The 25,829-nt window shown below is 41.6% G+C and overlaps 2 protein-coding genes across 13 annotated transcripts in view; one reads left to right on the top strand and one right to left on the bottom strand.

The window, feature by feature from the left end:
• Positions 1 to 25,829, top strand: part of F2 (coagulation factor II, thrombin) — a 236,153-nt gene that overhangs the window by 45,373 nt on the left and 164,951 nt on the right. The window lies entirely within an intron of this gene.
• AMBRA1 (autophagy and beclin 1 regulator 1) overlaps positions 1 to 25,829 on the bottom strand; it is a 165,735-nt gene that overhangs the window by 73,316 nt on the left and 66,590 nt on the right. For all 12 annotated transcript variants that reach the window (XR_009454462.1, XM_059709499.1, XM_059709500.1 and 9 more), the window contains 2 exons: positions 15,712 to 15,792; positions 14,987 to 15,087 (listed from right to left, as the gene is read on the bottom strand). Coding sequence is in view for 11 of the 12 variants with exons in the window: in XM_059709499.1 (XP_059565482.1) it covers positions 14,987 to 15,087; positions 15,712 to 15,792 (182 nt within the window). In the remaining variant the exon portion in view is untranslated. The remainder of the gene's footprint in view (positions 1 to 14,986; positions 15,088 to 15,711; positions 15,793 to 25,829) is intronic.

Below are 25,829 nucleotides of genomic sequence, written 5' to 3'. Positions count from 1 at the left end.
AGAGGTGAAATAGAAAACTGTGTCATTCAAAATACGGAAGGCAAAAAAAGCAGGAAGAATACCAAGATTAAGATTATTTTTTTTTTTGGGGGGGGGGGGCGCTTTCTAAACTCTAACACTGTTTCTTTAGGTGTCAGAAAAAAGCACTGTCGCTCTCCATAGCTACATGAGCCTTTGAGACAAAGTCCCTCTCCCACATAGGACATATATTAATGACATGAAAGAAAAGGTAGGCAATTCCACCTGGTGCCTGAAAACAAAGACTAATAAGTCCATGCTAATAGAAACTAGAATACAGAGTGCCTGGTAATAACGGTAGAAAGGGACAAAAAGTATGCATGTGACCTTTAGAGAAATAAACCACCAGTATGCCTTTCCTTCTGTAATCTCCAAATTCTATGGCCAGTTCCTCTGTTACTTCTACCCAATGGCAGTTTGAGAAATTCTATAAATGAGTCTTAGGGCTAGCAGTTTAATGGGGTGTGGGGATGGGGGGTGTGGGGGCAGGTGAGGTCTTGTCAGTAGAGCAAGCTGTTTTCACTTGGATAGTTTATTTTTAAGGATGGCTTGGGTTGGATAATACTGTACAGAGGTATCTAAAGATTCCCAAGATAACCACTGGTTGGTGCAGGCTTCTTCTATCACACAGGACCTTCGAATTCTTTCTAGGTAAGACTAAGATTAAAGTAGCTGAAAACTTCTTTAGAACAGGTGTTCCTAAGATGTCCCTGTAGCCTCTCCACCTAGAACACGGGAGTGGAGAAACTGGGCATTTGGAAACAACTTATTTCAGCTCTGCATTGGTATTTTCAGTTTTTATTAGTTTACCTAAAAAGCAATATAACATTTTACCACTTTCCCCCAGTCACCTCAGTTCAGCAGAATAAATGAAAATATTCAGACAAAGAAACACTTTGTGGCTTTTATAAGCTCTCAATTCACTCTTAATTTAGCAGTATTCATTTTGCCTTAAAGAAATCCAAGTTCAAATTCTCTGACCCACACTAGATAAAGGCAAATGGAGGCCGGGGGGGGGGGGGGGGGGCATGGAGCAAAGGAAGAAGGAAGGAAGGATATTGGCTGAATCTCATCACCACACACTCTGACCTTTTATCAGGCAATAAAAGATAAGCTCTACTTTTATTTGGGGATATTCTCTGCCTCTTTAGATTGAACAGTCTGTACATTTCCATTCTTGGCACCATTCTTCCTTCCCAAGGGACATGCTGCTCAACCTCCTCTTGGGAGCAGAATCTACATTTCCCCCATCCCAGAGTCAGCTGAGCGGGTCCCTTCTCTTCACTTTCCAGCAGCAAATATGGCCACACAGACATTTCACACTATGGCAACAGCTCCCTTTCTGCTTCATGGTCATTTCCTAAATCTTGGCTAAGCTTCAAGGCAGGGCAAAGAAATGTTTAATAAGCGCAGTAATCTGTTGGGTGCCATTTGAGTTGTATGATCAAGTTCTTGTCAAAACCAGTTTCAATCTCCAGTGACAAATACACATCTTTCCTGTACATAGGCTATCATATTTAATAACAACTGCCCAGTACAAAACCCAGGGCTCAACAGCAGACCCTGCATCCCACCAGTCATTGAGTGGCTGTGAAAGAACATTAAGGAAGTCCTAATAGAATGACTGGTGCCCAGTCAACATGGCTCTGTGGTTGAAGCGTCAGCCTATGAACCAAGAGGTCACGGTTCAATTCTGGTCAGGGCACATGCTCGGGTTTCGGGCTTGATCCCCAGTGGGGGGCATGTAGGAGGCAGCTGATGAAAATTCTCTCTCATCAATGTTTCTATCTCTTTCTTCCTCTCCGAAATAAATTATATATATATATATATATATATATATATATATATATATATATGACTGGCATTAAATTTATCTCTATATACCCTGAAGTCCAATCCATGCATTCACGGATGAAGCCCATAAAACTGTTGTTGTTGTTTTTGCCAATCTCATCAACTAGGCCAAGCAAAACCAAGTCCTATGCTTGAGGAGAATTGAATTCTAGCTTATCTCAACCATTGCTATAAGAAACATAATGTGCCACAAAGACCCCTTGACTTCATTTTCAGGAAATTTTCTTCCAACTTGCTGCTGTTAAAGGAGCTGTAGATTTTAAATGATGCCATGGGTACAGGCTCACTTACAGCCAATTTAGTAAGTGTTCGCACAGTTAATTCTGTCAGTCTTACTCCTACACAGAAATACCTGTGGCCCCAGGGGGTCCAACCACCCACAGTGCTCTTCTGCACATCTTTTTACCCTCTAGCACACAGAAATAGAGGACTACATCCCAGAAAACACCCAGCAAAAGAGAAAAGGTAGTTTCTCTGAAACACTATGTGTAGAAAACCAGAACCCAGCTTCCTATTTAGATGTAATTTCTAAATGTATCTCTCTCTCTCTCTCTCTCTCTCTCTCTCTCTCTCCCCCCCCGCCTGACCGGTGTGGCTCAGTGGTTGAGCGTCAACCTATGAACCAGGAGGTCATGGTTCGATTCACATCAGGGCACATGCCAGGTTGCAGGCTCAGTCCCCAGTAGGGGGCATGCAGGAGGCAGCCAATCAATGATTCTCATCATTGATGTTCTATCTCTCTCTCCCTCTCCCTTCCTTTCCCAAATCAATAAAAAATATACTGAGTGCATGTCTCTCTGAATAATCCAAATAATGGTCTGTTTCTCCAAAGATCCAAATCTATACATCTATATCTCTTGGTTTGCTGAAAAATTTCTATCATGGATATGTAAGGGCACTTTAAAAAGCAAATTGTTTAAAGTGAGCAACCAGGATACCCCTGATTTAAAAAATCTACTTAGTTATGATATAAGCAGAAACTAAGAGTGCTTGTGCATTGAGGTCTGACCTCTCTTGTGTCTCTTTGGAACCCTAAGACACCTATGTGAGGAAGCATTAGTTAGCTTACTAGGGAAGAGAAAAGAAACAAGTCATCCTAGCCGAGGCCAACCAGCCTGCCAACCGCCCGATATGTGCGTGAAGCCACCTATATTAGCTATTAGCTTTCTAGGGCTCCGTAACAAGTTACCACAAACCTAGGAGCTTAACATAAACTTACTAGCATTCAGTTTCGCAGGTCAGGAGTCTAACACAGATCTTGAGGGGTTAAAATCAAGATGGTGGCAGAGCTATGCTCCTAACTGGAGGCTCTAGGGGAGAATCTGTTTCCTTACTTATATGGGTCACTGGCAGAATTCAGCTGCTTTCAGTTGTGAGATTGAGGTTGGCTTTTAGCTGAGGGCCATTTCCATCTTCTATCACTGCATTTCTCTCTCTCTTTTTTTTAAATATATTTTTATTGATTTCAGAGAAGAAGGGGGAGGGATAGAGAGAGAGAAATATCAATGATGAGAGAGAATCATTGACTGGCTGCCTCCTGCACACCCCCTACTGGGGGGAGAGGCGATGGAGCCCGCAACCCCGGCATGTGCCCTAGGCCAGAATTGAACCTGGGACCCTTCAGTTCGCAGACCGACACTCTAGCCACTGAGCCAAACCAGCTAGGGCATCACTGCATCTCTTTGACTGACTCTTGTGTCTTTCTCTTCCACTTTTAAGGGCTCATGCGATTAAACTGGTAAAAGTTCACCCAGATAATTCAGAAAGATCTCCCAAACTCAAAATCTGTAACCTTAATCATATCTTCAAAGTTCCTTTTGCCACATAAAGTAACACATTCACAGGTTCCAGGGATTAGTATGTGGAGATATTTGGCAGGCCATTTTTCTGCCTACTATTCCGACAAAGACCATCCACACCCAGCCAAGACATCAACTAACCACAGAGAGCAGCCAGGTTGGCCCAGACCAGATGAACTGTACATTGGACCCAGAGAATTGGGTCCAATAAATAAATGCTATTATAAGTCAAAAAATTTGTGGGTGCTTTTGTGAGGCAGCAAAAACTAATAAAATGGTCAGAATTATACCACTTCCGAGGGATCTGCGCAACCCTCAACCTGATAACATGAATCTTACCCCCTTCTCTGCTCTAGTTAAGTCAGTTTTATTTCTTTTCCAGTCCAGATCTAGAGATACTGCTGTAATTTAACAAAAGTCAGCCTTAGTATTTTAATAGAACCACAGAGGGACCTATTGATCCACAACTGGAAGCTACATACATGAAAAATATATATATGCTAGAAGTGTTAGGGCAGCGTTCTCAACCTGTGGGTCGCGACCCCTTTGGCGGTCAAACCACCCTTTCACAGGGGTCGCCTAAGACCATCCTGCATATCAGATATTTACTTTATGATTCATAACAGTAGCAACATTACAGTTATGAAGTAGCAACGAAAATAATTTTATGGTTGGGTCACAACATGAGGAACTGTATTTAAAGGGCCAGAAGGTTGAGAACCACTGTGTTAGGGAAATATTTGAAGGAATAGCCATGTTTTGATAGAGCAAAGGCTGCTGAGAGAAGAGAGAAATTTCATTGCCATCCAACCATTTCTCCTCTATGCATGAAGACCATCGAAGGCTTTGGGGGATATCCTAAAAGGAAGGGTCTCTAACCCTTCATTAGCTAACTATATTTTCTCAAATAGACTCTCCCTCAAATCTGCCTGTACTAAAAGGTCTGGAAAACTTTAGCAGAACGAAAATGCCAATAGCAAGTTAATGTCCTGTTGGCACTTTTGGCTGACTTCCCTGTGCCTGGGTCTTGCCTATTAATTCAATACTATTCGGATTCCATCTCAAAAAACAAAGGAGGATGGAGACCAGAGGCCTGCCTTCCCCAGACTGATCAGAGCAGCACAGAGCAATTATACCCGAACAGCTTTGTTTGTAATGTAATCACCGCCCCAGCTTTCTTCCCAATGGGATGGCAACAGTGTAATTACCTCTTCAGGATTCATTGTTTGGGAATGTAATTCTTCTACAGGGCCCTCTTTTTAGGGGAAAGAAGCTGCAACAATATAGGAGAATTTGTAGCCCCCTTCCCAGAAGCAGTCTTGTGAACTGAACAAACTATTTTTGCTTTTCTTAAAGTAAACCCAGAGTTTACATTTCAGCCTCCTCTACCAATAAAGAATGACCCACACCCCATGATGGTTCTGTTTGAAAAGCACCAATTTAAAGCTTCGACTGCTTGATTTCCAAGTCCTACTCTGTCAGGTATTAGCTGTGGTCTTGGGCAAATTATTTCATCTCTTTATGCCTCCATTTTCTCATTTGTAAAAATGGGTAATGACAGGACATCACCGGAATGTTTTGAAGATTAAGTGAATAATGTGTGAGACGTGGTTGGAATAGTACTTGGCATATGGTAAGTGCTCTGGGGTTGTTGTTTAACACGCAAGCAGTGTCATATTCATAGCCTCAGCACTTCGCAAATGTGATCTAACAGTATTTCATGGTCAAATCTAAGCTTGAGTTACCACCATTTTTCTTCCCACAACACCTTTTACCAGTTCAGCATGAGGGCTTTTATCAGTTCAACACGAGGGGCAATGTTCTGGGTAATTTTAAATGCTGCTACAGAACTGAACTGCTTGCTCAGGTAAAACTTCACTCTACTAGGCAGGAGTTCCTGTGGATATTTTTCCATGTAGTCTTTTCATTTGTGTTACTAGTCTAAGGGGAACTAAAAATCAGCAAGTATTACCAAAAGTAGCCATTGGCAATATGGCAGATTCTGGAGAAAGCTCATCTTTCTAGACAGAGTTATGTGTGGAAATAAATGATTTCTTTTCATCACACAGGCACGTAGGCACAGTACACCCTCCCTCCCTTGTTCTCACTGGGAACTTCGACCTTTTATCTCCTGTCCAGCTTTTCTTCTATTCCTTTGTAGCCTAGACCAGTTTAATTTTCTGTTCAGAAATGACTATTTTTTGGCTTGTGTTTCACCAGCCATGAGCCACAAGAATAAAAATCATGAGTTTGTTTGCTAGGCAACCCCAAAGAACAGAGACCCACAGCTGAAGACAGTGGGAGTGAATCTGGGCCCCTTCTGCATGGCACATAGCTGCAGTGGACTGGGCTTAGGATAAACCCAAGACTCATCTGAGTAGACCTATAATATGGTTACAGGATATCTGCCTCTGGATGACACTCAACTCCTGGCCACAAGAAACAACCCCATGGAATCTCAACATGCCAAGAGGTCTCTGGTCACCCCCAAGCAGGTGCCTCTTTCCACATCATGGCTTACACCAAGATATCCATGCTTGCTCTTGGCTTCCGGCTGGGAAGAGCTGGCCTTGTGGATCAGCAGGTGTTAAAGAAAGGAAATTAACACCCACAGGTTGGTTCTACTTTGGTAGAGAGGGTGAGAGGTGCTGTCTGCCAGCTCCCATGGTATTTCCAGCCCGTTTGGAATAAATGAGGCTGCTTGAGGACATGAAAAGGGAAAGAGAAAGACAAGTTAATGTGAGCTCAGAATTTTAAAAAGAAGGAGGTGGAGGGTTAGCTTCCTATAATCACTTAGGTAAAAACTGATGGAGTAGATAGGGCAGCAAGTCTTCTCAGAGTTTGTACAAGATTTCTAATTTAAATAAAGTGGAGATTTGGCTGCTGTCTCCACTGGAAAAAAACGGGCTTTGACCTCACATTTGGCCTTTTCTTTCCTCATATCTCTTCTGTAGATTTCTATATTGTTGTGTCATTTGTTCTGTGGGTTGCAAAATATGTCAAAGCACATACTAAGCATAACCTAAGTAGAGAGAAGTAAAAGGGTTCTGGCATTACAGTGGGTACTTTTAGATTAGAAGGCATCATTAGCTGGCTGGCACCTTCAATATAAGCGTTATTTCTAAAGGGCATACAACCACAGGTCTTAAAAAGCTTTGAGATTACTCTAGGTCTAGGGAAGCCTAGAGTACAGAAACCGAAGCACAAGGGGTCTCAATTCAGACATGTTGATGTTAGCATTTTTTTTAATATAAATATTTTTCTTGATTTTAGAAAAAGAGGACAGGAAAGGGTTAGAGAGATAGGTTAGAAAGATAGAAACATTGATCAGCTAACTCCTGCATGTCCCCTACAGAGCCTGAAACCAGGGCTTGTGCCCTGACTAGGAATCGAACCTGACCTCTTGGATCATGGGTCTATGCTCAACTACTGAGCCAAATCAGCCAGGTTGTTAACATATCTTCTTCAGGAAGACGATGGGGAACATGTGGGAAACTGGTTAAGAAGTTAGAAGAATTATAGGTTAACTTCTCCTAGCAGAGATGACAAGAGTCTGTTTATCTACATGTAGCTTAATGGACTTCTATTTTCTGTTGCAGAAACAGTGCAGGATGCTGAGCTCTCACAGCCAGCTTTGTGTTTATGTTTCTACTTTCCCATTTAGCACAATGCCCACTGTCCTACAGCTGTTTATTAGCATAATGGGCTTGCTCAGAAGATGGAGAGCAGAGACCATGTCTTTTTCACCTGGATACTATACCTAATAATAAACCATGTAAACAACAGAAACTCAGTAAATGCTTATTGAGCCAAAAAGGCTAGTATGACAACTAAATACTCTGTAAGTAATTACAAATTCATTCATTTTCCCCATTACTAATAACTCCAGATTAAGAGGAGTTATACACCAGCTCACCAGCACAAACACATCTTGGATTCCTAGTATGTGCAACCTCTAATGTGTTACCAAGTCATCTCTTCCCATTCCTCTGCCTCTGCTCCTAGCTTAATGAATTAATTTAGACCACTGTTTCTCAAATTTTAAAGTGCACCAGGATCACTTAAAAGACTCATTAAAACACAAATTCCTGAGCCCCACAACCAAAGTTCCTGACTCAGTGGGTCTGGGGTAGGGGCCACAATGTGCATTTGTAACAAGTTCCCAAGTGATGCTAATGTTATTGGTCTAGGAACTACACGCTGAGAATCCCATGTTGCCATAGTTACATAGTTGTACTTGTTCTGTTGAGTGGATGCTTATTTCATCAGCATGGGTTCTGGTGGAGTACAGAAAAGGGTTTTTCAAATGCAAACTTTGTGACTCCTCTACTCCTCCCACCTTGGTGCCACTTAGGCAACAGTGAACACATTGGCTTGTCAAACTATCAACACAGGAACCTTCAGGTTACCATCTGTAGGTGTCACAGAGCATAAACTCCCAGTTTTTTTTCAACTCGCTGAACATAGAAAGGAGAGACAGCCCTGCTTGGGACCCAGGAAGACCACCACTGGAGAAAAGGGCAGAACAATGAGATATCAATAAAGAGACTGGCATAGCTCTCACACTGCCCCCGCCCCTCAAAATGTATAATAACAATAAGAATTAACATCAACTGAACACTTGTATGCCAAAAAAAAAAAATACTGTTCTAAGTGTCTCACATATATTAATTCATTTAATCTTCAAAACAATCCTATAAGCTAGAAACTATTTTTATACCCATTTTACAGATGAAAACAACAACACAGAGTCCCCCAAAAGGTAAAATAAATTAATCCAGATTACATTGCTAAGAAGTAGCAGAGCTCTAGCTGGTTTGGCTCAGTGGATAGAGTGTCGGCCTGCAGACTGAAGGGTCCTACGTTTGATTCCAGTCAAGGGCACATGCCCAGGTTGTGGGCTCGATCCCCAGTAGGGGGCATGCAGGAGGCAGCCAATCAATGATTCTCACATCGATAACTCTCTCTCTCTCTCCCCCTCTACCTTCCTCTCTGAAATCAATAAAAATATATTTTAAAAAAAGTAGCAGAATGATTATTTGAACCTGGACAGTCTGGCTCCAGAGCCCAAACTCTGCAATATTACAAATGGCAACTGTCCTCCTCAAGCTCCACTTCCACTCCCTCATGCTCACAGACCCACTTGAAAGATGAATGGGGACACATTCAGAGTTTCTTCACACTGTTCCAAAAGACGTAAGTCCCTGGTCCAAGCCCAGGTTTGAGTTGTGCCCCCTTAGCTATTCTATCAGGATTTATTAAAGTTTTAGTGGCAGGGCCAAAACAAAACATAGAAAGCAGGCCACTCCCTGGCTAGACTGTAAACTCCCTAAGGGCAGAACCATTTAGTTATTTTATAAGACCCAAGTGCCCTGGAAAATGCTAAGCCTTTAGAAAGTGCTACATACATTTCAAAGTGACAGTACAAAAAGGGTACAGGCGTAAAGCTTCCATGGGGAAAGATCAAGAGGAAATTTCCAGGAGGGAGAAAGGAGGATGGACAAAGGCGCATAAAAACGTAGTCACATAAAAAAAACCACACACACACACACACACACACACACACACACACACACACACACAAACTCAGTCACATAATACAAAAGGAACAGAAATGTTCATTGGCCCAACAGTCTTCTGTAGGAAAGCCAAAGTAGACATGCAATTCAGCTTAGAAACTGGGCCCCCGTTTCTCAATAAGCACACCTCTCACTAGCAGTGTGCAGTATATGGCATATGGAGATGTAGTAAAGCGTTCAGGTGAAGAGGACACTGATGCTCCAGGGGTTGGTAGACACCAAATAAGTAATGTAAGAAAAGGCCTTGAGTGCTATAAAGCTCTCTGGGAGGAGTGATGCATTTACTTCTGTTTCCCAGGCAACCAAGCCAGCCCCCTTATCGCCTTCACTCTCATCACTGGAGCAGAATGAAAGGTAATTGAGTTAATTATTAAAGCAGCACTAGCTAGTACCACCACCAAAAATTGTCCATTTATCTGGGATTTATAAACAGCCATCTTACTTGATGTTGAGTTGGAATGTGCCACTCATTTTACTTGCCTGGCTACTGGATAAGAGAGAGGCACAGAACATGCAGGTAAAGGGTCCAACACCAGAATTATTATTCATTTCTGTCCATATTCATTTAAGTATAACATGATGCCCTTTAACTGTGTCCACTACTATTCATCTTACCCAGATTTGCCAGTTCAAGTGAAGATCTGATATATAGTAATTAAGTAGTTTGTTGTATTAGAGACCTATGATATTAAGTTGAAAAACCAGGCTAATTCCTAAAAGTTGGCAAGCCCAAGGCCCCAATGCCCACCTAGTTGGCCAAAATAGATTAGACAGGCCTCCTGGAAGTAATTCCTTAAAGTACCAGGGAAGTGGGGACATCTAAGAGAGGACTTGTGTTTCTGAAAGAGATAAGAGGGGCAAAAGATATAAAAAAATAAAGTTAACAAGGAAAAGTCAATTCTTGCAAAAGAGGTAGGTCTGTCTTACCCACACAAGCAACAAACAGAAGGCTGCCTGGACAATGAAAATACATAAGAAATCAACAACACAAGAAAATTTAAGAAATTCAAAAGTATGTGAAAAATTGAAGAACATACTCCTAAAACACTCCTAAAATATACTTTGTAGAGTTTCATTAGCTTTAAATGTATTTATACCTCTTTAAGTACAGGTTTAGAATGCATATTGTCTACTGGATCGAAAAAAGAAATCTAAGAGAAATTAGAATGGCTGGGCACAAAGCCATTGCTAGCCCAGGACACTCGACCAGGCCCCAATGACCTGTGGCTAGGAACAAGAAAACACTGACACTTCCCATTGGTTTTAATCAAAATACTCAATTAAGTACATCAGGCCAACCATCTGCTGGGAGCAGATGCTCATTAGGATGAAAGTCAAAAAGATTAGGCAGGCCAGATATCTAATACCCTACATTACCCAGGTCCCAAGTCTTCAGAAGATTTTTGTTCTTCCAGTAATTACCAGGAATATGTCAAATGCCAGGGCTTCTCATTTCAGTTTTATGAACCTCAAACATGCAGGAAAATATTATAAGCTTAACATTTTGGCAGATACTCCCTACTTGAACTCAGTTAAAACATGGCACAGAAGACAGAACAGAGTTGTTATAAGTCAGACAGACCAACCTGGTTTAAAGTTCCAGGACTACTACCTCTCACTGTGTTATACTGTGCAAGTGACATAACTTCTCTGAACCTCAATTTTCTTCCCTGTAGAATGGAAATGCACCATCTACTTCACAGGGTTGTTACAGTGATTAAAGGAGATAATGATTGGGAAAGCATTAGAACAGTACCTAGCTCATAGTAGGCAGCATTAACTTCACTTCCTTCTTTATCAGCTGCTGTTATGACAGAGCTAGAGCTGTCTGCTAAAAAGTCAGCAGGGGGAGCTCTTCAGATTTTTGTATGTTTCCCCAAAAATATACCTGGTAGAGTTCAGTAGCTTTAAATGTATTTATACCTCTTTAAGTATAGGTTCAGAATTTACATTCTGAAGAAGGGGCATGAGGTGGGTTGATAGGTACTGGAGGCCATCAGGAACCTACAGAATTGTGGGGAATGGATCAAGATAGGTAGAAGAGATGAACATTCACAGACTATCAAAACACTTCTCTGTAGTAGGCTCTTATGGGAGGAAGTGGGAAGAATGGATCTTAATTTTCTACAAATCCATTTTTGTTGATGATTTTGAATGGCTATGGCTAGGGTCCACTGGAGACTCATTTGCCACCATAGTACTGGTCATGCCTCCTAAAATTACAGGTGTTTATATGCTTTTGTCCTGCAGGTCTGTCAAATTTCCATGCCTCATCCTTGCAAAAAGCCACTCACCACACAAAGCTTTGCTTTATGTTTGGAGCTAAGCAAACAGCGAGACTGGGACATGGCCAACCGCCTAGACTTTGAGCTACAGGAGGCCAGGGGTCATATTCACTCTGGTAGCCTAGAGCAGTACCTGGCACATGGGTGCAGAACAAATATCTGCTGAACATAATTATTCTGAGACCATCACAACCTCATTCCAAATCATACAAGAGGAAGTACCTTACCATAAAAATTGAGAGTGCTTACTGCTAAAAGGCCAATTTGTCTTTTGCTTCAAAAGCCATTATTTTATCAGTGATATTACAAGATCACAAGTTTAATAAAACATCTGTGTCTAGGAGGGCACAAATGCTCGGGGAAAGGGCTGTTACATAAGATTTTCCTCAGCAAGCACCACTGTATTCATAGAAAGCTATGTCTAAAAGCCACTTAAAATACAGGCATACTTCATTTTATTGTGCTTAGTTTGCTTTATTATGCTTCACAGATGTTGCCCCTTTTTTAAAAAAAAATAAGTTGAAGTCATGACCCTCTACCAACAAAAAGATTACAACTCACTTTATTAAGGTGGTCTGAAATTAAACCACAATATTTACAAGGTATGTATACCTATAGAGGAACTAAAATGAATAAGAAAAACCCTGAAGGTCAGCAAGTTCCCTGGGGGTGTTTTCTCTGTTCCAGAGTACGATCCTGGAAAAAGAATGCTATTTTGATGCTTTGTCCTTTAAAGTAACTGTGGGGAGGCAGATTAGGAATCTCTGGAGTCTCACTGCCTGGTTCAGTTCTGGCTCTTCTACCAGCTTCATTATTCTGGGCAAGTCAACCTTCTAGGTTTTTAGTTTTCTTTACTGTTAGATAACAGCACCCATCTCATAGGATTACTGTGAGAGATGAAATTACTGGGAAAAAGCACTTAAATCACTCCCTATTGCCCTGACCAGTTTGGCTCAGTGGCTAGAGCGTCGGCCTGTGGACTGAAGAGTCCCAGGTTTGATTCCGGTCAGGGGCGTGTACCTTGGTTGCGGGCATATCCCCAGTGGGGGGTGTGCAGGAGGCAGCTGATGGATGTTTCTCTCTCATGGATGTTTCTCTCTATCTCTCTCCCTTCCTCTCTGTAAAAAAATCAATAAAATATTGATTTTTAAAAAAATAAATAAATCACTCCCTATGGTTTGGTATACAGCAAGCACTCAATGTTGGGCTTTCTTTGATTGCTGCTGTTGTTATTATTGGGCTTTTCTCAACAGAAGTAAAAGGTAAGACAATTGTCAATAAAAACTGGAGAGACATCCAAATATCTACAAAAAATGAAGGCTTTTAAGAAAAGGGCAATGGGCACTCCGTAACATGTATCTTGAGAGGATGGGAGAAGCTAGTTTAATTATGAATGGAAACCATCTGCTAATCTAACTCAGGAGTGATTCTTAAAAAATCTAGATTTCCTTCCCCTCATGGCTCTTTGTATCTTTGTTAGAGAATGTTTCTTAATAGAAACAACTGGCTGCTGGAACACAACCCCAATATTCAAATGTATCCATAAGTGAAATTGGGTCACTTCGGGTCAGACCTCTGGGCATAAAGTAAGGAACAGAAAATGAAGGTAGAGTTATTAAATCAAAAGAAGAAAAAACAACATACAGCTGTTCCAAAAAAACTAAATGCCAGGAAACAGAGATTTCTCCAGCAGTAGAGGAGCAGGAGGTGCTGTGTGGGGTGGTGGAGGCAGATGTCTGGAACAAAGAAGGGTGGAGAAGAGCTCCATAGTGCTGTCTGGCAGCAAGTGATTATCTGCCAGCGAAGAGCTTCTACATGTCCCCACCCGAAGCGACAAGCAAGAAGCAGAGCCATGGGATCTGTTTACAACTCGGGCCAGAAACCTCCTCAGATGAGGCTGTCAGTAGACCATGGTGTAGTATGCTTCCGGCCACGCCTGGGCCTACAAAGTCCTGGTCTCCAACAGAGAAAGCACAAATATTATTGGGAATTCTAAGCCTTGACGTTTGGTCAAGGATACTGCTCAGGGGAGGCCAGATCCCATGCCTTTCAGCTGTCACAGCAGCTTCATTAGAAATCACCTTCTCACCCTAGCTGATTTGGCTCAGTGGATAGAGCGTCGGCCTACAGACTGAAAGGTCCCAGGTTTGATTCCAGTGAAGGGCACATACTTTGATTGTAGGCTCCTCCCAGGCCTGGGCCCTGGTCAGGGCTCATGCAAGAGGCAACCAATTGATGTGTTTCTCTCTCATCGATATTTCTCTCTGTCTTTCCCTCTCTCTAAAAATCAATGGAGCCCAACCAGCATGGCTCAGTGGTTGAGCATTGACCTATGAACCAGGAGGTCATGGTTCGATTCCTGGTCAGGGCACATGCCCAGGTGGCGGGCTCGATCCCCAGTGTGTGGGGTGCAGGAGGCAGCCAATCAATGATTCTCTTATCATCATTGATGTTTCTCTCTCTCCCTCTTCTTTGCTCTCTGAAATTAAAAAAAAGAAAAGTCACATCCTCCCACCTGACAGTGCCACTGGCTCACATACAGATCCCTACCTTTAACCTTCATGTGGCCCAGATTTTCCAAAAAGTAAGCATTGCTTATGAAAGATATACTTTTAAAAAAAGTAAAGATATATTTAAATGCCCTGACTTTAAAAATATTTTATTGATTTTTAGAGAGAGGAAGGGAGAGTGAAAAATGGGATGACACTCAACCAACTGAACCACACTGGTCAGGGGATGACTTGATTTTTATACCTTTTATGCCTTTACATACATAAATTACAAGTTGGCAGTGGACGTGATAGGAATGGAGGAAAAGAGTGTGATGGAGAAATAACCTCTGTCAGGAAAAAAAAAAAGAATTCTGCTAGTTTCTTCTTCAGACTGCCCAGAAGCAGCAGCACACACTATGTCTCAGAGCCCAGTTGCACCATGCATCTTAGTCCCTGTCACTAAGCTATTCAGCCACATAAAACTGCCTCTTCTGTTCTGTGGAGATTTCTGAGCCAGCTCTATGGGTCTCTCCTCCTTTCTTGGAAGATTCCACAGTGTCCATGTGCTGCCAGTAGCAAAGGGTAGGAGAGGTGTGCATTAAGCCCCTAATTAAATCACAGGCTCTGGCTCAGGAGTATCTCACCAACTGAAACTTGAGTAAGACACTGCTATCATTCAATAGCCAGAATTTAATTACTAAATTAAGAGAAAAAAAATGGTTTAAATGGGAGGGGGAATTTGAAAGATGTCTGAAGGAAGTAGAAATATGCAAGAGAAACAATTTTCTTTAATCTTGCAGTTTCTAGCCTTGAAATAAGGAACTGAGGACAACACCTCAAAACAGAGTTTTTGTCCAGGTAGCAAGATGCTGTCAAACCAATATAAGTAAAGGAGGGGAAAGTTTTACCTGGCTCCCTGCCACTTCAAATTTTCATAATCCAAAGAAACATTTCCTTACCTGCCAGGACCCTGTTAACAGAAGAGTGAGTAGCCAAGCCAGGCTGTCCACGTTCATGAAAAATCCCAGCATAAGGCAAGTATTCAGGCAGCAAGAAACGCCTACAAGAAGGAATCACATGTGAAAAGCCTACTAAAGACGACCATAAAACAAGGGAGATATACTATAAATCAATGCTAACAAATCCACTAGACCCATGGTTGGCAAACTGCAGCTCACGAGCCACATGTGGCTCTTTGGCCCCTTGAGTGTGGCTATTCCTAAGCCTTAGGAGTACCCTGATTAAGTTAATAACAATGTACCTACCTATATAGTTTAAGTTTAAAAAATTTGGCTCTCAAAAGAAATTTCAATCATTGCACTGTTGATATTTGGCTCTGTTGACTAATGAGTTTGCTGACCACTGCACTAGACCTAGGAATCCACAGAAGCCCGGAGTGGAGTAAAAATTCCTAGGATTTGTACGTTCACAGAATTGTACCTCCTTCTTGATCTTTCTTCTAAAGTTTCCCAGGGCTTTTATTCTTGAACAGGATGCTCCCACTACCACTATTCTATCTCTTTTTACTGTGGCCAATCATCTCCTGTCAAGTCTTTAGGTGACAGGGCTGGACCATAGGCTCACTAGAAAGTAATTCAAAAAGTAGGTTTAAAAACTAAACCCAGGCTTTCATAAAGGCTCCTTCATAAAAGTCTTTCATAAAGACTAACTATCCAGTTCTTACCTTGGTACAAAGCGTCCCAGCGAAGGTGCAGACATCCGGGCGTTGCGTGGAGCTCGGTGCCTGGATCTGTCACCATTGTCCCTGGAGGAAACAAAAAGACTGCACATAAGAGAGTCACTAAAGCAGAATCAGCCACCAGCCCAAAAGACGAGCATCCCCCAACTAAATTCCTACACCTAGGGGAAGACCCCAGAGAAATCAGTGATCTGTCTGCTTACTAATTTGGGTGGCACATTCATATACTCTATTTCTGGAGTACCTCAACTAAATGATCCAGGAGCATTTATTTCAGTAAGGAGGAGAATAGGGAGCAGCTATAGGGTCAAGCCTCGGACTGACCTGTGGCAGAGCCACATACAAGTCCCAGCTTGGAGGGCAGAGCCCTCCCAGCACAATTAAGCTTGACCTTATAGTCCTCCCTTGTTCCTAGGTAGCTAATGGACTGTAGGAGGTGCAGCAAGTGCTGCCAAAACAAGACTTGAGTAACGAAATAGATTTGAAACTCTCTCACAAGAATAATGTAAACATGTGGAACACTCCCCTTGTTTCGCTTTGTGTGATGTGACTATAAAATAAAGCTTCGGCTTACAGGCTGTGTCACTGTTTCCTCATCGAGGCACAGTGATCCTACTTGGCCCCAACTGTATTCTCTTGTCTGTCTTCTTTACCTTCACCACCCCTCCTCAGGTTCACCCCTGGCCATGCTGGATGCGGTTGAGGAGAAAGGTTTTTCTTGAATTCATGTGATCTCTGAGCTTTGCTGCTTCTGAAACTGAAGCCAGGTTTAGATCTTCTAAAGGATCTGGAATGGATACTTTTTTCTAAGTTGAAAGATAAAGAGAAATTTTGTCTTTTGGGGATCTTGAAGGAAGAAAACTTCCCTCATCAATTTCATCCAAAAAATGGTTATCTTTCAATGAATCTGTTTAGGTCCTTGGTGTGAAAAAAAACAAACACTAATAAGTAAAAAAAAGACACTAAGTAGTCCTTTCTTTTCAAGGCTGAAAAATGGACAATGACAAAGAATTATTTGACAATACAAATATGTCAGGTCAGTTGAGTAAAAAGAACAAAGTATAGGTGTTTTCTTTTCAGTCTGTAATAACCACCATTTATAAAATATCTACTAAATTCTAATACAAAGGTTATTAATATGTTATCCCATTTAATACTTTTAGATATTCCATAAGATATTATTAGCTCTGTTTTACAGATAAAGAAACTAAGGACCAGAGAGATAAGTGCCCAAAGTCACACAACTAGTAATTGGCTGAGGCGGGATTTAAGGAAGATCTGACTCTGAAGCCCTTGCTCATTGCACTGTACTTCACTGCTTCCTACAAGAAAAGAGAGGGCAGAGACTTCACGTGGCTTAGTTTCCAATGCATCAAAGGAACAACAAGCCAAAGGGCGCTGGCTGGCCCGAGCAGTTAATCAGCTGCTTACCCAAACTCCACAAAATAAATGAACCTCTGAGAGACTGATTAATAAGATAATCTTCAAACTGGCCCTGGAACCAAAATTAAGACAACACTTTGGCTTTCAAATGGACCACTGGGTGCTTTACAAGCCAGAAACAAAAGGCTAAGGAAGGTTTTCATATCTTGGTGGAACTGGATGCTGAACATTTAAAGACAAATCAATACCAGGGGTTCTGGAAGCTGAACCATTAAAAGTCAATACTTGATTTTTATTTTCCCAAAAGAAAAAGCGTACTATTGTTTTCTCTACATACATTCCTTTGATTTGAAATTCTATAGATCAAGGAAGAGGCAGAAGAGAGACAAGATATATATACTAGTATATGAAAATTAATACATACATATATACGTGATAGCTCAATTTTGAAATAAAATGTATTGTAATAAACACTGCCTATAATTATTCAAAAATGTGTGTATATGTTTTGGGGGACACTATATATATATGTGTGTGTGTGTGTGTGTGTGTGTGTGTGTATGAAAATAAGAATGAGATCAGCAGCTCAGATACAAGCAAACAAACATCATCTCAATCTGATGGTTACATTAGGCATCATTACACTGGGTAGCTCAGTTTCTTAGAGCATTGCCTTGATATGCCAAGATTGCAGATTCGATCCCCAGTCGAAGTGAGCAGAGATGTATTTGCTGGTCCTCAGCTTAACATCTTAACTAATGATGGAGGAGGAGCTAAGTAGCATCTCAATAAAATGTAGGAATGACTTCAAATTGACAGTGCTCAGAACCCTAGCAAAGGAGAAATGGCAGAATAGGACCCAGAATGACCAGAAAAAGGTGAAACGCGGTAAACACACAAATGAGATGATGCTGCCTATGGGAGAAAAACAAAGACATCTAGGAGAAAACAGCCTATAACAAAAACAGCTCGAGCATTTACTGACCAGAAAAACCTTAAAAACAGAAATGGGTACGGTGTCAAAGGTTTTATAGTCTAAAAAGAAGGGAGAATTCAGAAATAATAAGGAGTTGAGATGGGGAAACAAATTTCAACACATAGGATATTTGCGGAGGGTTGGAGGAGGGGTGGCTTACTAGTAGAAGGAGGGGACAGGAAGATTGGTAAAAGTTCCAAGAAAAAAGCAAAGGAATTAAAAGTACTTAAAAAATAATGTTCTTTTTAGAAAACTACACAGACTCTGCCACTCACTTCAGTGCTAGTACAAGATCAGCATGAAGCATGGCTCCGTAAGATGGAGGCAAAACTGGTCAGACAGAGACAGTAGGAGTGAACTGGAAGTTGTTTTATAGATGAACAGTGGAAAAAAGAAAGATACAGAGAGGGTTTATCTTAGAAACAGAGGAGAGTGCTAAATACTGGGGCCTAACATAGTTCATGCCCTTTCAAGGGGAGCTTAAATAAATAAACAACAATGGTGAAGACCATGCCCCAGCCAGTGCTGCTAAGTGGTAAAAGCACTGGCCCATCCACTGAGGGGTCACAGGTTTGATTCCTGGTCAAGGGCACATACCTGGGTTGTGAGTTCCCGCCCCAGTTTAGGCACGTGCAAGAGGCAAGCAGACAAAGTCTCTCTCGCGTTGATGTTTCTCTCTCTCTCTCTCCCCTCACACCCTCCCTTCCACTTTCTCTAAAAAAGCAATGGAAAAAATATCCTCTGTTGAGGATTAACAAAAACAAACAAACACAATAAAGGTGAAGACCAGAGTGATCAGAGTGCTGGTGCTTTTCCTCCACCACAGGAGGACTTTCCCACCAAAACACTTGCAGGGAGACACCAGAGAAATCCTCATCAATCTCATCAGCCAGAAGCTAGAAACTGCCTTTAAGCCAGCAGGATAGATGCTGACTGAGTTATTAATGGCTTTCCCAGTTGTTGAACTCTATGCATCTCTGATTAACTCTCCAAGGGGTATTTGAGGAAGAGAGAGAGAAAATGTAAGATTTTCTTGTAAAATATTTTATAAGGGAAAAAACACCCTTCAAACAATCAAGCATCTAAGACAAGTACCGAATACAAGAAAAATATATCTCTGGAACAAGAGAGAAACGCAGCAGCAACCTCTGCTAAATGCCAGGGATTAATTGCCTGAGAAAGGCTATAATTTAAAAATACACCTACAGACTTCTGTCTGAGTCCTGACCAGACAGTCAGGTTGTCATTACTCCTCCGTGACAAATGACTCTGACTCGGGCCTTTATAAATGAAGTTCTTGCAGCAAATAGTTCAAAAGGCCATTGTCCTCTTGACAATACACACATGACTTTGCTGAAAATTAGACTATTAAAAAAATGCTTGTCGGTCCATGTGGTTCAGTGGCTGAGCATCAACCTAGGAATGAGGAGGTCACAGTTCAATCCCAGTCAGGGCACATGCCCAGGTTTCAGGATCAATCCCCAGTAGGAGGTGTGCAGAAGGCAGCCAATCAATGATTCTCTCTCTCATCATCATTGATGTTTCTATCTCTCTCTTCCTCTCTCTGAAATCAATAAAAACATATTTAAAACAAAGAAAGAAAAAGTGTGCAGTAATAAAGTATGTTTGTTTAAAAATATATATACTTGTTTCTCTATGCTCTTTTGCTTCTCCTCAATCTTCAGACAAAAGAAGGCCTGTTTGTAATCCTGTCCCTGGATGGCAGTGATCTTGGACAAGACCTTTCCTTACCTGGGTGCTATGGGAACTGAGGCCCAGTCTAGTGCCAGATTGTGCATACATGCAAGTGCTTAGATTTCTAGGGGCAGGGCACAGTCCCAGCCGAAACATTCACAGGGGACACCTAAGAGCATAGGTCTCCTGGAACGACAAAGCCTTAATTTTTCTCCAAGGAATAGTGACACAACAGATAATTACTATTAACAAATCCCTCTCCTTGCTTATTCTACCTTTAATTTTATTGCAAACATTATGAAAATCATATTCCTATTGTGCATTTTATGTTAAAAAAATACATGTATCTCTAAGGGTTATGTCCTCCTTTCCCCCTTCTCCTGTCTTGATTGTTTAATTCTTTCCTTCTGTATTTTCCCATTCTAAACCCAGGCACAATCCAGACACAGTCCATTTTCTTTCTCTTTTGCATTCTTCATAATAAATATTCATATATATTTTACTTGCACAGAAAGAGTACTAATTCTAAAACTGCCAAACAATGTTATGTTTCTAAGCAACAGGCTCAAAATCCTCAGTAAAGAGCTAGACTTCAGGTAGGCATATATTTTATAAATATTTAGGGGCGCTACAGGTACCAGATATCCTATTTCTAATCCTCATGAAGTCTCCCTCACTTTTCTGAGACTTTTCATTATTCTATATCTGCTGCATGTAAGGGAAATTCTCCTAAGATAGTTAACTCCAACAAAGATCCAAGAACTTTAGTGCTAAAAGAAACTTCAGAGATAATCTAATCTCATTGAACTGATCAGACATTGAGGCCCAGACTGGGCAAGGGCCTTGCCCAAGGACGAACAACAAATCATAAGCTCAGCCAAAACTAGAGCCCAGGATTGTCCCCTAGTCAATAGCTATCAGTGCTCATGTGTTCTCGCCTATACTTGCCCACAGCTTTCAAATTGGTTTTCCTGCATCCACATACTTGTCACTTTGGTTCACCCTAACCAGTGCTGTCAGTTAGCCTAACATACATATTGACTAATGGATGTCCCAGACAAAAATAAAGTAAAAACTTCTTAGCCAGGTCCAAAATAGTTCACACTTTTCTGATCTTCTCCCTCATATTATAAACACTCCATAGGTCTATTCAGGGTCCTCAAATAAACCCTGTAAATCTCCTATCTCTGGGCTTTTTAAGCTACCCCCTTTCTAGAATCTCCTTCCCTAGCCCCATCCTCCACCTCAATCCATCTAAGTGGTATGCAGCCTTCACACCCAGCTGAAATCCATGAAGCCTTCTCTCAGCTCCCCCAATACTCTCCCCCAATACTGTCCTGTACTTCAGTGGTATCTGTTACAGTCTATCTTGTAAGACACTTATGTAAAAATCTGATCATATTATTCCATAGCCTACAACTCTTCAAGGGTTCCCTCTCACCTACGGAATAAAGTTCACCCCCCTTGCAAGGCACAGAAGGCTAAGATCTGGGACTACTTTAACTCTCCAGGCTCGTCTGCCACATATCTTGTACTTTACAGTCTAGCCATACTAATCAACAAGGGAATTCCTGAAATATTCCATGCTGTTTCATGTTTCTATGACTGTGTTTATTTCCCTTTCTCCTAAGTATAACTACAGAAAGGCCCTATTTCAAGATTTAAATATTTCTCTTCTGTAAGTCCACCCTGTAAAAACAATCAGCCACCACAAAAATCAAGTAAATAAAATTATTTAAAACTCTCTGGTAAAAAGGAAGGGAACAGTTTCTTATCTTGTCACATTTTAAGAACTATTTCTTAAATTTCTGTACAATACCACCACTCAACAAATGTAGTTATATGACTGATTCCCAATCATTGCTTTAGCAGGTTCTAGCAACGTTAGTGTTTCCTTAGAGTCTCTCTTGCACTTCTAATATTAAAGAGCCTATTTTTGTAAGTCAAGGGAATAGACAAAAGCAACTCTGTTTCAAAATAGACAACATCTCCCTCTGAAGATTTACCCTTCCCTTTCTTGGCTACAAGTTATGTATTTGCTATTAGTAGTCACTGACTCTCCCAGGGGTTCTAGAAATTCTGGGCATAGAAGAAAGAGCAGGAGCAAGTACTACCAAGGATATATCTGGCTTTGCTCTATTGGAATTCCCAGCCACAGGATCTTGAAGTATGAGTCTCACAAAGCTGTCAGATTTCGATGACAGATGATAGGAGTAGTATGACCTGATTTCTAACGTATTTTCTTTGTCATGGCTCAACTAAATTTCTGTTATGCCAAAAGGGCAGATGGAGAATATAACATTCTGAACTAAAGACAAGCAACTTCCCCTATGCCACACCCAATCGGAAGGCAGAGCTGAGTGACAGCCTTCAGAACACCCCTCAACTACATCATATACCAAGAAGACCTTTTAATGACTTCTTTGCCAGAAGGTGTCTAGCAAGGGGACCATAAAAGGAGAAGCCCTGGCTGGAGGATGCTCCCCTATACATGTGTATGTTGTACTGCAGCATGTCAAACTGAGAAACAGGAACCCATCTTGGGCCCAGAAATGACTGTCATTCTCAAACAAAATGTTTTTGCACATTAGATCACAATATGGATTTCTGGGTAAAGGGAGCCAGATAATTAGAAGAATTAAGAAAATAAATGTAATAGACCTAAAGAGATTTCATTATGAGGCTGAAAGACTAGAATTCTCACTGAGATGTTTTTCCAGTGTACAGCCTAGTGTAGTGACGGCGAACCTATGACACGTGTGTCAGGTGACACGCGAACTCATTTTTTTGGTTGATTTTTCTTTGTTAAATGGCATTTAAATATATAAAATAAATATCAAAAGTATAAGTCTTTGTTTTACTATGGTTGCAAATATCAAAAAATTTCTCTATGTGACACGGCACCAGAGTTAAGTTAGGGTGTTTCAAAATGCTGACACGCCGAGCTCTAAAGGTTCGCCATCACTGGCCTAGTGTCACAACTGTGGATGTAGCATTTGTTCTTTTCTGTGCTAGCAACAATTAAGAAGTTGAGAATGTCAACTGTAAATAAAAAATTAAAATAAAAAAGGTTGAGTGCAATTACCTAGTGGCTGGTATGTGTGGTGGAAATATATGTGACTAATCTAATCTGAAGGTTCTGTAGTTCGGTCATGAGCTCAGGTATCTCTTTTGCCTTAGAAGGTGAAGCAGTTACAAAGAGTCAGAAAGGAAGGACATGAGCTAGGGATGATTCTGGGATCATTAAGTACATTTAGAGTAACAGGTAAGACGTGGAAGGGGCAAGGATAGCTGAAGCAATAGTCATACAGTCACATACAGTCATATACCGTACACTACCTCTTTTATGGACTTTAGCAACTACTGGGGCATAGCGCTTAACCTGGGCTTCACAAAAGCCTCCCTCTTTCCAAAGGGATAGTAAAAGTGAAAATGGGAATTTGCCGTATGCTTTTTTGCCATCTACATTCTAGCAGGCAGACAGCAATGTCACAGGCACACACACCTTTACCCTGTGAACATCTTTATGCAAAGATGGATGCTGAGGGCTTCAGGACAGACCTGCTGACAGCAGATTTCTGGATGTCCTGTTTGTGCATTTTGACAAACAAAGGGAACCTGCAGTCTCAATCCTTCCCCCAGGCAGAGATGAATGGCAGGAGAAGATGCCTGCCTGGGAAGATGGTCATTAATCCAGGCCATAAAGGAATAGAAAATTTAACCTGATGCTGACCAACCTTTAAAGCTATCTTCCCTAGAGATAAATCTAGACAGCCTTGTTCCACAGCAAGCTCATGGAACAAGGGCCTGATTATGGCTGTACATCACTTTTATTTGTTTCTTTATTTTTTAAAATATTTTTATTGATTTCAGAGAGGACGGGAGAGGGAGAGACAGAAACATCATGATGAGAGAGAATCATTGATAGGCTGCCTCCTGCATGCCCCCACTGGGGATCTAGCCCACAACCCACATGTGCCCCTGACTGAACTTGAAGTCAGGACCCCCCAGTCCGCAGGCCGAAGCTCTAGCAACTGAGCCAAACCAGCTAGGACTGGCTATACATCACTTTTAAAGGGCTTTCAACCTGCAGGACAGTAATAGTCAAGATACTATTAGTAAATATGACTTTCCTATTCTCTAATCTTAGGCATGTCTGATTTTGGTGAAGTATCATCACTTAGAATACCACAAAGAAGTAAATATTTCATCCCAGTCGGTTTGGCTCAGTGAATAGAGCCAAACCGGGTTCAATTCTGGTCAGGGGCACATGCCCGGGTTGCAGGCTTGATCCCCAGTAGGGGGCATACAGAAGGCAGCTGATCAATGATTCTCTCTCATCACTGATGCTTCTCTCTCTCCCTCTCCCTTTCTCTTGAAAATCAATAAACAAAAAACAAACAAACAAAAAGTAAATATCTCATTGGATTATTATAAGGATTAAACAAAATTTTAAAGATATATATTAATATATTTATATATATTACAAATGTTTTATATGTTCTAAGTTAGTATACATATGAAAATTATAGCTGATACCTTTCATTCAATGGATGATGAAAGAGAATCAAAATGATGGATCTGAATAATGGCTCCCCTTCATTTTCTGGGGACTCTGTACGCATGGATGGGACAAGCTAGAGAATGACAAAATGATCTAAGCCTTAGCAAATGGAAGCAAACTGAAGAGGTCAAAGTAGGGTGGCAAAGGCAAAAGCAGGATATGCTGTGAAGGTGAGGAGATTCACTAGAATAGTTTCTTTTCATGGTAACCTAAGTGTGTTAGCAGGATTTCAAGCCATGTCTAACTTACCACCCCCCCCAAAAAAAATATGGCCGTACACGCCTCTAATTTTCCTTCTAGTTATTAAAACTAAAGGAAAGGATGGGGGCTGAGAAATTAAAATACGGTAGCATATTCCCTAATTTCTCACTCTCCTCAGAGTACTTTGATATTTAGGAAGAAGAGCAACCTCAAGCAGCACTCAGTTTACAGCGTGGGGAAGAGGGCAAGGATGGATGCCTACTGAACAGACGTAAATGAGCATTGACCAACCAGCAACACCCTTCACCAGAACACCTAGACTACTACTATTGAGGTGACCAATCCATAGCTGCTATTAAAAACAGGATTACAGTCTGTATCAGTCCAAAAAGAAAGGCAAACACCAAGGGGAGGGACTTTTAGCGGGGCATTAGAGAAATCAGCCCACTGTTAGTAACCAGGGAGCACCACAAGACCCCTAGGAAAGAACAGTTTAAGTCAGTCGGGGCACGGAAGGTGAAGAGGCGATGTAAATTCAGGTCGCGCTGAAGCCAAGGGGAGGTGAGAGCACAGGTGGGCTGTGGGGAGCACGAGGCGGAGGCAGTCTGACAGAGGAAAATCGAGGGGGAAGGAAGGAGAAAGGGAGGAGGTGGTAGCAGAAGAAAGAGAAGGTAAGATGAGAACAGAACATTTTAAACTAACCCAGAACTCCATTGTGAAGGACAAGTCACGAGGCAAGACTCAGCTCAAAGGCATGAGCCCCGCGCCCCACCACTGCAGAGGATAACACAGCCTTCCAAGCGTGCATGGAGAGGGGGCTAGGCAATCTGCACCGACTCCCAGAGCCACACAGGATTACTGAGGCTTCTGAGCAGCACTAAATCCCAGTAACCTCGGTGGATACATTGTAATTGCTTCCCTGAATAGACCCAATGCTGGAAAAATAATCTCATTTACAGGGGAACATATTGCACTACAGGTGTCTGCCTGGTTGAGGGAATGGAGACATTTTCCCTTCACTGCTGCTATGTGTATCCACCATCACCTAGAGTGGATGGAAGGAAGAATGACGTGTGCTGAGAGTCAGAGGGTAGCTGGGCTCTTCTCAGTCGATGACAGAGGCCACCACGTCTGCTTCGCTTGCCACACCACAGTGCTCACAGCATCCCTGCCTTTCTTCCACATTTACATCTTCCTCAGGCAAATGAATCTCCCAGTTAGTCTTCCTTCTGCTTCCAAGTACACAATTGCTAGTGTGCTTTTAAGGATCACATCAGGAAGGTG

This window comes from Myotis daubentonii, chromosome 9, assembly GCF_963259705.1.
Source record: "Myotis daubentonii chromosome 9, mMyoDau2.1, whole genome shotgun sequence".
Classification (NCBI taxonomy): Eukaryota; Metazoa; Chordata; class Mammalia; order Chiroptera; family Vespertilionidae; genus Myotis; species Myotis daubentonii.
This window is presented reverse-complemented; position numbering and strand designations above follow the sequence as displayed.